This window comes from Aplidium turbinatum, chromosome 16 (genome assembly GCF_918807975.1).
Source record: "Aplidium turbinatum chromosome 16, kaAplTurb1.1, whole genome shotgun sequence".
NCBI lineage: Eukaryota > Metazoa > Chordata > Ascidiacea > Aplousobranchia > Polyclinidae > Aplidium > Aplidium turbinatum.
The window spans coordinates 6617876-6632364 of NC_137487.1; the positions used below are offsets into that span (position 1 = coordinate 6617876).

Below are 14489 nucleotides of genomic sequence, written 5' to 3' on the forward strand. Positions count from 1 at the left end.
TTTTGTAGTACGGGAGGAAACGCGCAAGTCGACTGATTTTAGCATTATGCTAATGGGCGATTCTGGTGAGTCGCAGCATTTTAAAAAGTCTGGCAAAGGAAAATTGTCTTCATGTCCGGTTAGGCAGACGTCGGTAAAACCCCATGATAATGTGATGTCAGGGAGTTCGCAGTACTCGACTGCTGTTGGCGCACCGCGCGGTGGTGAGGCCAGACGAAGAGACCTACCGGCATGTATTTATTGTTCGTCACCGGGTCAAGTCAAACATCATTCTTTGTCTAATTGTAAAGAATTTTTGCGCTTGACACCTAAAGATCGGAGAGATGTTATTGTGAAAGCTGGCAAATGTTCGAATTGTTTGCGCCAGCATATGGTTAGGGACTATAATCATGCAAACAACTGCCATTAGTGTGGGCCTAACAACGATAGGAAACACTTTTTTCTTCTGCATGATTTTTATGTGACGTCACGTGATTCTCTGGATTCGATCGGCAAAGATGATGCTGGTGCCAGAGTTCCTGTGCGTGATGTTAAGATTGGAAATGTTAAAGCAGCCTTCAACCGCATTACTGCTGTTTGTGTTTTGAATCCAATGACGGGTAAATCCAAGTTGGTGTGTTGTCAGCATGATCCTGGTTCGCAGTTGACGTTTGTTTCGAGTGATTTGGTGTGCGAACTTGGCGTTAAACCGTACGATAAAGCCGATAAAGCGTCGTTTGAAATAGATACCCTGGTTGGTCAGAAAGCTACTTGTGCTGACATTGTTAAACTCAACATCAAGTTGTTAAAGACGGATGAATTGTTTTGTGATATAACTGCGGTGGTTAACCCAGCTTGGGCTGACGATGTTAAAACTTTACCGCATAAGCAGGATTTAAGTAGTTTCCGTCATTTTCATGACACGAATATGTTTTATTTGAGTGAATGTAGTACTGTAGATGTACTGATTGGCAACGACAACGCTTATTTAATGTGTGCTAAAGAAGAGCGTCTTAGTGAAAATCGTAGTGAACCACATGCTTTACTCACTCCTCTCGGCTGGTTGGCTTGTGGTGGTAAGTCACCCTTAGATGAAAGCGTTGCTAACGTGTGCAGAGTGCAGACGTCTTTAGAGTCGGATGTCATCTCTGGCTTTCAGTGTAAAATTGAGTCTCGTGATATGGAAATAGCAGACCTAAATAAAGTCATTCAGGATTTGACCTTGCAAAATGAAACCTGTGAATTGTCTCGCAATGACATTTTGGCTAGAGAACTTGTTGAACCGAATATTGAGTTGAAAGATGGTCGATTTAAGATACCTGTACCGTTGAAGGAAGATACTGATTTACCTAACAATTTTGTGTTGGCGTCAGATAGAGCTGCTGCTTTAAGAAAAAAGACTTTAAAACAACCTGAACTTTGTGATTTCCTTACTGACACCATGAAAGATCTTAAATCTAATGGTTATATTGAGCGTGCTGGTGAAGCAGGAAATGTCAAGGGATTTGAGTGGTATTTACCATACTTTGTGACGTCACAATTAAAAAAGCGCATTGTTTACAATGGCAAGTCTGAATTTCGAGGAACTTGTGTTAATGATGTAATGTTTTCGGGTCCTGACTTGTTAAACCTCTGGCAGATGTCTTGGCTAGATTTCGGCTTAGTAGATTTGGTTTCGTGGCCGATATGACCAAGTACTTTTTTCACATTTTGGACACTTCAACACGCAAGCCCAATTTCATTGAACTGCTTACGTACACAAGCAGTGCTGTTCGGATCGTGAAAGAACGCCCTTTGGTACCTTTGAGTGACGACCCTAGGGATTTTACTGTCATCACCCCTGCCTCACTGTTGACCCCATATTTAAACCCATACTGTGCTGTTGGGCAACCACATGATCGTGACCAACTAAGAAGGGATTATCGGTTCAATTTAGTACTTTCTCAGCAGTTTTAGAGTACTGTAAATGGATCGATTTTTACTTGCCAGGGCTTCAGGGCTGAAAAAATGGTTAAAAATGGCCGAGAATTCGGAGCCTGGTCAACTTGTAGTGGTGGGTTCTCTCCAAGACATTGGTAAACGTGGGAAGTATCAACTTGGGAGGGTGCATGAGGTAGTTCCACAAATTAGGAAAGGGAAGCCTGTGGTTCGTAGAGCTAAAGTTGCCGTTTGCAACTGTGATGAGAGTACGGGGAAAGTGAAAGTAGACTACGTGTTGAGGGATATTTCGTGCCTCGCCCCCGTAAAGAACACTTAAATGTTAGGGTTTGAGCCTAATTCTGTCTGCGGTGGTCGGCCATTGTCTGATCCCAGAACAGTCGGTTATTATCGCAACCATTGTATATAGTGTGTACCTATTATGGTACCAATTTCATGTATCTTCGCGTATTATTCTTATTGTTGTTCATTATTTGCATGCCCTTTGTATTTGCGTATTAACTTAAACGTAAGTGATTCAAACAATTTGTGTATCGTGTGTTTTTATTTATTGGCTCACGATTGTCCTTCAATTTTTTTTTAGTTATGCCATGTTAGACTGTCATAACTATTATAGGGGCCGCTATGTTACGGACAATCTCTGTACAAATCAAACGTCACATAAAACCGTTGTCTACTGAACCTGACGTCTTACGTCATATGGACTATTGCTAGAAATAAGCAAAGACTGCATCACCTTTGTCACACCTGTGTGTAAAGCATTACATCATCGTTAAATTTTGAATTACGAGATATGGTGTAAGCCAGATTTAACAGGTGCTTGAATAACTTTATAATGCTTATCATTATTACGTCACAGAAGATGGTTACGTGCGTTTGGAATATTGCAATCTATTCTCTCATTCTTAAAATTGTTGCTTGAAAAGTTGGTCGCATATTAAAACGGTTTTGTTTGTGCTTATACTAACTAGACGAAATTTCCGTCTTTATCTCAGTAATTTGTATTGTAATGACAAGTTTCAGTGGGTACGGTGTTTCTTTCATTTTTCGACAGCCTTGGGGTTATTTTTACAGAAATACAATTCTTGAATAGACGTTTTTCAGAAGAGTGTTTCTTTCGGTCATTGCATACAGACGAATGGATCCGGAAACTTTATGTTACAATTTCCCACGAAGAGATTATGGTTCACCGTTGTGACCACCACTCTCAGGAAGTGTCCGGAGCCCCTGGCAGTTCGTCTTGTTAGTTCACTATAAGTTACGCACCCGACTCAAGATCAAGCGGCGCTGGTTCGACTCTCGGGGTGTGCGCTTGAGCAACGCATTTTTAGGACTGCTCTCCAATCTCCACTCAGCGGCAGCTAGTGGGTGGAATAATTCCCTGGACACGACACTTCAACAATCAGAAACTTCACTCAGCTAGTCTCGGTAGCCCTCCCTGCGTGAAAAGCCTCTACTTCTACAAGTAGCCTATGCGAAACTACCAGGAATAACCTATCAAAGCTTTGTCAGTCCGAGGATAAAGATTCAAAACCTTTTATTTCGTCTGTTGCGAGAATTGTAGGCTATAGCCTACGGTACAAATATAAACAATGAAAATAAAAAAGCACCATAACTTATTTAGATTCCACAACAGATGACAAAGTCACATTTCAGTCATCACACAGACAAGTTTTGTTGCAGACACAAATGAGAAAATTGCACTTGTTCTTAAAAAAAGGTGCACTAAAAAGTTCCATTTATGCATGAGTATTTTTAAACCACAGTAGCCTACTTACTTATTCATGGGAATTTTTCAATAACAATGAGTGTAAATGCATGTTTTTTTGTTATTTCTAACATGTTTATGATAAAATAAAGGCAAGAGAAATATTTGTGAAACATTTTACCGATTCAGTCTCCTGTTTACGCTATAGGAGTAGACTAGGACGATATTGGTCTGGTTGGTTTTGCCCCTTAGACGCTACGCTGCTGGGAGCTTTTGTTTAGTTTTTGCCATGTCTCTTGCCTCCTGTGCCTTAAATTTACATTTGTCACAAGGAATTTCCACTAACATCATCTCTCACCATAATGGCCAATAACACAAAAAAAACTGGTGTGGTGTTACTGCATTGAACGATGGATAGTCGATGGATTATTTCCATTAATAGGCTAAATTTTGGTACCTTGGTACTTCGTAAGCGACTACGAGCTGTAGAAAAAATGAAAACTTGTTTTTGGATGAAATTATAAATGTATTGAATTTTCTTTCAATAGACTACACGTTAAAAATAGGCAGTGATGTACGCGCATACAAAACAATATTGACGCCGTCAGCGTAAACGCAAACGTTCGAAAAACCATACGCCGTATGCACCAACGTAACTTGTAAAAAATTTGGCGGCGTCAGCGTCAGCGCATGCACTAGCGTAAACTCATTTTGTTTGCTAGATGCCAAACATTCACATAGTATAAACTACTCGAAACAAATTTCATTTCGAATTTCGAATTCTCGAAACAAGTTTTATTTTGAATTTCCACAAAGAAACACAAGCATCTGAAAGTGTTCATCTGACATTTTGCTGCGTTTTGGTTTCAATATGTCTTTGCCCATTGAAAACATTCTTTCAACTGCAGCGCTGGAAGGTATTGGCGTGTTGTAGCAAAAAAAAAAAGACATTAAAAAGTATGCGTTGACGCTATGCGCTAAAAAACCGCGAAAACTTCACGGCGGAGTCTCAAGCGACAACTCTCCAAAAAAATGTGACCGTAAGCGTTAGCGTAAACAAAAAGATGCGGCGTAGAATTTGCGGCGTATACGTACATATGTGAAAATAGGCTAATTGCAACTCCAGGCTAACACAGTTTTGATCAGCGGAAGAACCGCTAAAAAGTCATCAAGATCTTGGAAAATTTAATTCACATCATAGCGTACGGTACAAAAGGAAACATGCAAAAAATATTTCATACAAACAAGAAAAGAAGAAGCCCATACCAATTGATTAAGTTTAACAAGCAGTAAAATAATTATACGTAAATAAAATTAGTAAAACACTTCTAGGTAGATTAAATAGCACTGAAAATGAAAACAACTTAGTTTCGAAGCGTTTGCTGGACATGGGTTTGATCCTATCTACATTTTGGGCATTTTATTTATTTTTTATCAAGTGAAAGAAATAAGAGAAAACACATGAGAATGAAATACTTTACAACAGGCTACTTTCGTTAGGAATCTGACTCCTTCAAAACAATTTACAAATCAGATAGCCTAAAATGATTGCAAACACCGAAGCTTCTCTCAAAAGATTTCATCCGACAATGTACTGCAAAGAATAATAATGAGTTAATTTTTATTGGAACTTCAAATAAATACATTTCAATTCCCGCTTTCAGGCAAAGATTATCTTTATTAGCCTACTTTCGCTTACTGGCTAATTGCTATAGTACGTTAAACAGTGGGCTAACCGAAAATTAAAAAGTTTGTCAGGCCGCCTTGTTGTGTCATAAAACTAAAAGCATAACTGACAGGAACAATGGGGCAACTACAAGACCTTGGATTTTTACAATAATAAAACATCACTACATGATTTTCCGTGTTTGCTTCTTAAGAGGATGTCATTAAAAATTGTTTTGACATTTTATTCAAACATTTTCTCGACAATCTTGCTCAAAGCTATAAGCCACATAGGTTGATGTCTGGTTCGGTTGTTGAGTAGGTTATCAGTGGTTCCCAACGCATGGGTCGCAACTCAAAGTTGGGTCGCCTGATTATTTTTTTGGGTCGCTTGTTTTTCAGGCATATTGCATCTTGGGTGAAAACATAACAATAAAAAATTTTTAAAACGTCAAGAGATCGATCACAAAACTGAAAAATATAAACACAAGTAAGCGTTTCATGTCGAGACATGGAAAGCTTTATAGCATGTTGGTAGTGCAAGAACTTTTAACAGTTTTCGTTTTCATTATTGTTATTAGGCTATTATTAAATGTAAACCCAACAGAAATTGCAGTCTCAATCATAAATTAACTTGCCAAAATTACGGGATAGGCCTATAGACCTACATTGAACGTGCACTGTATGTAAGCTATTTGCATCAAGTCTGGTGCGGTAATATACATCAAAGACAAAGCCCCAAATGCTGTATGGACTCATTAGTTTCTCCACAGAGAGGCCCTTGCCGCAAAAAAAGCTGTCTCAAGAGTCAAGAGCTGCACGAAGTGTTGAATGATGTTGTGAAGTGGGTAAAGTTCATCAAAGCAAGGCCACTAAATCGGCGTTTGTTTTCGTCTTTGTGCACCGACATGGAATCTGATTATCACGCATTGCTGCTGCACACTGAAGTGCGATGGTTGTCACGAGATCGTGTCCTGAAGCGAGTTTGTGATTTGCAGGAAGAGATTGCTATCTTCCTGAGACAACAGAACTGTGTTCGATTAGCCGAGGAGTTTTTGCAACAAGACTTTAGTGCAAAAGTTGCTTACCTTGCCGATATACTGTACTTGACTCTTTGAATTTTCTAAATTTATCTATGCAAAGCAATGGTTTGGCAAGGCAACAACTTGGCTTTGTGAGACTGGATTTATGTGTGCATTGAAAACTAAAAAGCAAAACCGGCTGAAAGTTGAAGCCGACATGCGGCTTTGCCTAAGAAAAATAACGCCTCGATTTCAAAAACTCGCTGACAGCAAGCGAGCACAGCTATCTCATTAGTAATTTGATAAACATATTATTTTCGGAAAAAGTTATTGCTTTTGTAGAGCTGTTTGTTTGCAACACAATCTTGTATGGCTTTTAAGACAATTTGCTTGGGTCACATGATTTTATCGAACTGAATTTTTTTTTAAATTGGTAGCCTTAAAAACGTGTTGGGAACCACTGGGCTATGCAAGCTTTGTCCTGTATATTTTATACAGCCCTTATATTTGTCAGAGAAAGTATTTGCTATTTTGATATCGAGACTTTGTGCGTTACTGATTTGTGATAATTTATGCTTATTTTTGTCACACATTAGGCTTGTGTATCTGACTCTAACAGCAATATAAAGCGTGATTTAAGCTCCGATAGAAAGCAGTTTCAAATACATACGTACGTTGTTACAAGTCCAATAATAAGCTGGATCGCAGATGCATTGATAACGCAGTGGATACCCTGAAAAAATACAGACCTCACGTGGTCCACATAGCTCCTGGCAACGTCCAGTAACTCTGGGTCCATCTAAAAATGACATTTCGAAAGTTTAACCACGTCTGGTGTGTAGGCTATGTAGCCTACTCTCTGAGGCAATAATTCTATACTCTCTATACACTCGATGGGAAGACGTCCTCAAACAGATTTGCAACATAGCTTTACCGCAAAGTACGATTACAGGCCAATGCAAAATATACTGCTTTTTCCTTTAATATATTATTTTCGAACATAGGCTACTGCAGTCAAGACTTCAACGAAAATGTTTGCTTGTAAAATATTATGAAATATATTTTTCAATTCTAAACAACAGGTTTATTGTCCTAACAAACTAGTAGCGCCAACGATCATCCAGCTGTCTTTTCAAAAGTTTTACGACATGGCAATCACTAGGCTACATAAAATATGTTATGAATAAACGCTATGGACATGTTTTTGTTGCTTTACAGCATTTTAAACATTTTTAAACTTGCACTTAAGTTTGGAACTTAAAAAAACAAAAATGAGTGATAGTCAATGGTGTCGCTGGTTCAAACGTTAAAAGCGTTTTATAAACTCACAGTACGATAAGTTAGTTTAATGATTGCCACTGCACTTTGCAGTCATAATCAAAGGTTGCTTATAAATTTTCGTACCATCCCCGTTATCGTCATCATTATCTTGATTACGTAATGCTCTCAAGAGAAGGTATGTGTTGAAATCGATAGCACCAGACAAATAAAGACTGAGAGTACTGCCCAGATTTTGAGCTTGAACAACCGGACCAAACATAAAGCCGAGTATGAGAAGTAAAACTAAACATTTATAATACTTTGACATATTTGAAAATTACTTTCTCAAAATCCAGCAGTCCTATGTTCAAAAGAAATACGGAAATAATCTATATGAAAAAATATACAGCAGGTGAGGCTTTCCTTGCTTGAATGGTTTTTAAATGGTCTGTTTGGTTATGTTTAGCGTCTTAATTGCGACGTCAGCAATATAAGCTAAGCATGTAACCAATAGGCATATCTTAAGTATAACCTATTTTCTACCTGATGAAAATCTCTATTTGGGCAACGTCGAACGTCACGATAATGGGAACTAACGGATGAAAGTAGCATACTAATATTGGGTTGATTGAGCACTTAGTGCTTTGTACAATGTTGGCTAAGGGATCAATTAATTTGGCAACATTCACATTCCACGCAATTATGATGTGTAGATCCTTCTTTTGTCTGAGTTTGATTTTTCAATGTTTGTTTAGAGCAGGTGGTGGACAGCCTGGTCAAAGTAGCTTCGCCAAGTGCTGCCATGCGATGCATTTGATTCAGAGAGTTATAATTCGATACCCTGCGCATTGCCACCATCGCGCTAATTCACGCTCCAGCAGAATACTATGCCCCTGTCTGGAGCCGCAGTGCCCACTGTCATCAAATCGACACTGCCATAAACGACGCCTTGCGTATCGTGACAGGATGCCTGCGACCTACATCATTGGAAAATCTCCCTGTCCTTGCAGGCATCCAACCAGCTGAGCATCGTCGCGAAAAAGCTATTCTGTCTCTTTCTCGTCGCGCTACGAACCCCAACCACTTGCTCTACTCAAGTCTCTATGAGTCTGTGAACGAGAAACCTCTGCGACTAAAATCGAGACACCCATTTGTACGTGCCGCACAACTCCTGATGAAAACCGCTGAAGACCAATCCATCAGTGCGGCTACCTGGGCGGACCACCAATGGAGCTCGGAGTAGAAGAAGAACTCCTCAAGACTCCAAAGTTTCATCTCCGACACCAGTGGCGTAGCCAGGAAAAAAATTTGGGGGGGGCCAAGTATTTAATGAATTGAAGAGAACGACAAAGTGTTTGATTTGAGCCATCGCCACCTGATGTGTAGTGGTGTATTCTGGTGGGTTGAGCAAGGGAAGCAATAAAGCTGGTGGATGGTTAGCGCGTGCCGAAGGCACGCGTATTCTAGGGGGGTCCGGGGGCATGCTCCCCCGGAAAATTTTTGCAAAATTACACTCAAATAATGGATTATAGCGCTTTCTGGAAACACTTTCAGGCCTCGAAATTCACGGCGGACACGGCGGTCATGTCCGCCGTCACAGCATGTGATGTCCGCGGGAAGTACCATCTAGATCGGTCATATTTGTCCGCCGAGAAATAACAAAGGAACTAGCGATACAAATCGTCATTGCATAGCACGAACGTCGAATTGTTGCGACTTGCGAGAATATGATTTCTCGCGCATTCTAGCGCGCATCTAGAAAATTAAAATACTGTACGATATCCTCAGCTTCCATTCAAGCAGGAAAACTTTCGATTTTTACGTTGCTTCAACGATTGATGACATCGAATCAGCGTAACAAAGGTTAATTCTTCGCTAAGAATCGATAGGAGTACGGTACGATTTTTCTACAGCAATCACGCGCAACTTAGTTCAAGCCTTACGTCACAATGTCTGGCTTTGATCTCCTACAGCAAGATGCAGCAAAATTTGTTAAGTTTTGGTATTACGTACAGTAAGTAAAAAAAAGGTCCAGGGAAAATCCACTTTCGCTCACATGACACGCAAAAATAAACTTAAAGAAAAAAATCCTAGTGAAACTTTGCACAGCAGAAAATAGTAGCGTTAGTGTAGAAGTTTTCCGACTCGTGTCCAGAGCATTGTGACGCAAGAAGCTACACAACCTCGTTCGGTAGAAGTTAATCAGATATGCGGCATATTAAACAGCTACACGGCGCTTTGACTCTTCAAACGCACGTCGTTGGTCTTTTCAAATGGCGAAGAATTATCAAGATAAACTGATTAAGCATGACGATCGACGCTAAAACTCGTGTGGCCGCCGTGAGACTTAATTTGTCCGCCGAGATAGCTGCTCAGACCGGACACGTTTGTCCGCCGTCAACAAAAACGAATTTCGAGGCCTGCACTTTTAAGGTAATATTTGTATGAAATTTATTAGCAGATAAACAGCTATTAACTTATTAAAGGTAGCTCTTACACACGAATAGGCAAAAACTGCGGCTAAAATTAGAGAACACCAAAAACTCACCTACACAAAAACCCAACGAAGTAAGCCCTTCTGAAATTGCTTCAACAAATTAGTAAAAAGAAACGTAGATCGCGTAAATTTGCGCGATTTACGATTTGCAAAATTTATTGGTGTCTTTCTGTGTGTCTAAAACAAGTCCTTGGGGGTGTTAATAGCCAGATCTTTTGGAAAACGTTACATGTTTCTACAAATTTTATTATATTTTCAACAAAGGGCTCAACTTTGGAATCTAAACTTTGAAAATTTGGGGGGGGCCATGGCCCCTTTCGCCCCCCCCTGGCTACGCCTATGTCCGACACCAGCAACCACCCAACCGGAATGCATTTGCCAAGGAAGGCCTGGGTGCGGCTCAACCGCCTGCGTACTGGCGTCGGACTATTCCGCTCCAACATGCACAAATGGGGGATGGCTCCATCCGCGATTTGTGAGTGTGGCAAGGAGGAACAAACCGTAGACCACACCATTTGTAATTGCGCCATCTACCATGCGCCAAATGGTGTGCGTGGTCTGCGTGAACTGGATGACAAATCAATTGAATGGCTGCTCGACACCTGCCCAAACGTCTAGACCGCGTCGCCGCCACTGCCCAAGGGTGGTAAAAGGCAGAGCCCCTCGACCCTTGGAGTGGCGAAGAAGGTTCAAACGAAGAAGAGAGAGTTATAATTTAATTTTGACGTCACAAAACATCATATTGAAATAGTTTAATCATGAGCATCAATGACAATTGGTTTATTTGCACAGAGTCTCATTTGATTTTTTTATGCTGCAATTTTTTAAACGTGTTGTAGTAGCGCCCTTTTTAAAATGCTAATAAGTTATATATTTTGCCCTAGGAAGCATTTGAGTTGGACAGAACTCAATCTGGTTTCTAATCGTTTATTCGTTAAAAAGGGGGATATTTATTATTTATCCAATGAGCTATAAAGAGGAAAACACATTGCTTCTTTATATACTACATTCCTAAACACGACAAGACAAGGTCTAGAAGCCTTATTCTATCTTTAACCATTTCTAACTAAATTTTGCCCAATTGTAATTTAATTTTTTAATTGCAACTCATCAATCCTCAGCCCCATCTCTTTTACAACGCTTTCTGAATAGCTGCCTTAATCTCTTAATATAACGAAAATCTTTTCAATTGATTTCATGCAATTAAGCCCACTGCTAAAACTTTTCTTTTTTTAAAGTTTATTATGCCCAGTAAATTTCTTACCGTACTTTACGGTACCAGGTGCTTATGCAGTAACGCTGCGTTAAAATTTATGGTTTTATTCTGCCTCAGGGACTATATCTTAGACATCAATCAATCGTAGCAAGACCTGGTTTAAATTACATGCTTGGCTTCAACTCTAACAAGCAAACGTTGCTCACTCTACTGTATTAGTTGCATTACTGTTTTGTAGGCTAGTTTTTGATGAAACAGTCAGAAATTTTGCATCGCTTCAACGTCTAGCAACTTTCCCGTTTGAGACATGCAAGACGTCACGATGATTAGATTTAGCTTAAAAGGTAAATTTACCACCGATTATTACGCTTTGTATTTATAGGGATATCTGGCATGTGCAAACATCTATACTTTGCTTCAACATATCTCACTGTATTGTGAAGAAAGGGGCGCTCTTCCCGGCTATCAGCACAAGGCTGAGCACTCACTAGTACAGCGAGCAGCTGCGATTCGCCAACCATAACGGTGTAGCTTCCACGCTAGCCATTCAGACCATCCAATCAACAATATGTTTCTCGGCAGCCGATTTGTAGCAAGAATTGACAGCGACAGACACGTGTTTCGCCCATGAGGCTGGGCTCATCAGTATCGCACCGTATTCTGCCACAAATTTATTCGACCACCGCTTTACCAGTCAGTTTAACTCTTATCTTTGTGGAAACAAAGAAAGAGCCAACAAAACCAGCAGGCGCCAGGGCAGAGGACATTGTGAAGAAAGGGGCGCTCTTCCCGGCTATCAGCACAGCCTTGTGCTGATAGCCGGGAACTTTGTGAGCAGTTGAACCTCGATGCTTTTTTATTTACTACGGGCGTCATATGTTATTTGGACGACGAATTATTAAAGCTTACGTTGAGTGAAATTCAAGAAATGAAATTGTCTAAAGCAGGAGTCGGCAAACTGCGGCCCGCGGGCCAAATGCGGACAAACTTTTTGCGGCCCTCGAACGATCTTACTTTTAGTGCATAAACTAAAGTTTCATCATTATGTACGCATGAATTTATTTTATATCATAACAATGTCTACTGTTGTTAAAATAATCAACTTTGTTTTGGCAAGAGGCCTTAACCACAGCCAAATCAAAAGTTTACTTGAAGAGATGAATGCTGTGGATCAAGATCTGGTGTATTTTTGCGAGGTTAGATGGCTAAGTCGCAATGCTATGTTACAACGATTTTATGATTTGCGAAAGGAAATAGTGACTTTCTTGAAACAAAAGAATGCAGGTTTCGGCATTGATGAACTTAGTGATCCTGATTGGTTAACAGATTTAGCCTTTCTCACTGATTTCACTTCTCATATGAACAAGCTATTACTGCCTTCGTAAACAAGCTACGTCTTTGGGAAACTCAATTAATCAATTCCAACTTTGCTCATTTTCCCAATTTTGGCCTTTGTAAACCTTCCAACCCTGATAAGTACGTATATCACTTATCGTTTCCACTAAAACTAACTTTGAATCTCGATTTCGCGATTTGAAAAATCAAAAAAACAGATTCGATTTATTTGCCTTACGTTTTCAATGGATGTCAATACTATGCCAAATGAGATGCAAATGGAAATAATTGAACTTCAATCATCCAACATATTGAAGGTCAAATACGATTCAGTTTCAATTGCTAACTTTTATACATAAAGAATATGTCCAGAAATCCACCTATCCTCATCTGTATGACAATGCAAAACGTGTAATGTGCATGTTTGGAAGCACATATTGCTGTGTCGAATGCTGTGAGCAGCTTTTTTCAAAAATGAATTACGCAAAGAATAAACTTCGCACTCGCCTGTCAGATCGTCATTTGAATTAAGTTACGTAATGCAAATACCATCAACAAAGTTGTCAGTTGATTTAAACACCTTGGCCATGACACAGAAACAACATCATCCTTCACATTGATAAATGATAAGTAAATAAAAGCAATGCATTGCGTTTTAATACGTGTTTGATAATAAATATGAAACGGCAACAAACACGTCTCATTGTGCAATAGACACAGGAACAGGGGTTGCAGGTGCGCCATGATTTTAAGGATAATGTAAGGATAAATATGTTTATATGTTGAAATTTATGCGGCCCGCACGTTACCGGAAGTTTGTAGATTTGGCCCAGTACTACAGAAAGTTTGCCGACCCCTGGTCTAAAGTATCCGTATATATCCATTAAAATATCTTACACCTGTACAGTGGCGTAGCCAGAAAAAAAATGGGGGAGGGCCAAATATTTGATGAATTGAAAAGAACAACAAAGTGTTTGATTTAAGCCATCGCCACTTGATGTGCAGTGGCGTATCCTGGTGGGTTGAGCAAGGGAAGCAATGAAAGTGGTGGGAAGTTAAAGCGTGCCGAAGGCACGCGTATTCTAGGGGGGTCCGGTGGCATGCTCCCCCGGGAAGTCTTCGTTTGTCCTCTCGGGAAGTCTTCGTTTGTCTCTTTTCTGAGGGGTTTCTCTTAAGCTTTACAATAATCCGTGACGCCGCAAAGGGTAGCCACTTTAACAAGTCGAAATTTTGCCACTGAAATTGACTAGAATGAAACCACCAACCAATCATAAGCTACGGTTTAAGTGACGTAAAAAATGGCGAAAAGAAGATCATAGAAAGCAAATTAAGTGATGGATTTTTTGTCAGCTGGTTGGCTTAGGGGATATGGTTAGGGCTAGAAAGTAGTCATTTCATTGACGCGTGTTCGATTCTCACCACTGCTATTGCTCTTTTTCTTCTGTAATTACCAAATAAAGTTCAAAACAAGCATTAACTCTCTGGATGAGTGCTAGAAGGGTCACAATTGGACGGTAGCCTCTTATAACACGTTCTGATTGGTTGGCGGTTGCATTGTAGTCAATTTCAGTGGCAGAATTTCGACTTGTTATAGTGGCTACCGCCGCAAAGCAACTAAATAATTATATAGGCAGGGTTGCCATACCGTCCTTATTTCTAAAATTTGTCCTTATTTTGAAGGGCAATTAGAAAAATTAATTGTCCTTATTTCTAAGAAATGTCCTTGTTTTTGACTTGAGTCCTTATTTTATCTTATTTTTAACAATTACAAATTTTCTATATTTTTTTGGGAATATAACTTATAAATAAATAAATTTGTGGCTAGAATACGGTGCGATACTGATGAGCCCAGCCTCATGGGCGAAACGC

General features: G+C 39.8%; 1 protein-coding gene across 1 annotated transcript; it reads right to left on the reverse strand.

Annotated features, from left to right (window-relative positions):
* Positions 1-4711: 4711 nt before the first annotated feature.
* LOC145786018 (uncharacterized) lies at positions 4712-7935 on the reverse strand. The gene is made up of 3 exons (XM_082597707.1): positions 7717-7935; positions 6987-7111; positions 4712-5219 (listed from the first exon to the last, which is right to left on the reverse strand). Exons 1-3 carry the CDS (start codon positions 7898-7900, stop codon positions 5205-5207), a joined length of 324 nt encoding a protein of 107 aa, XP_082453833.1. The 5' UTR covers positions 7901-7935; the 3' UTR covers positions 4712-5204.
* Positions 7936-14489: the final 6554 nt, after the last annotated feature.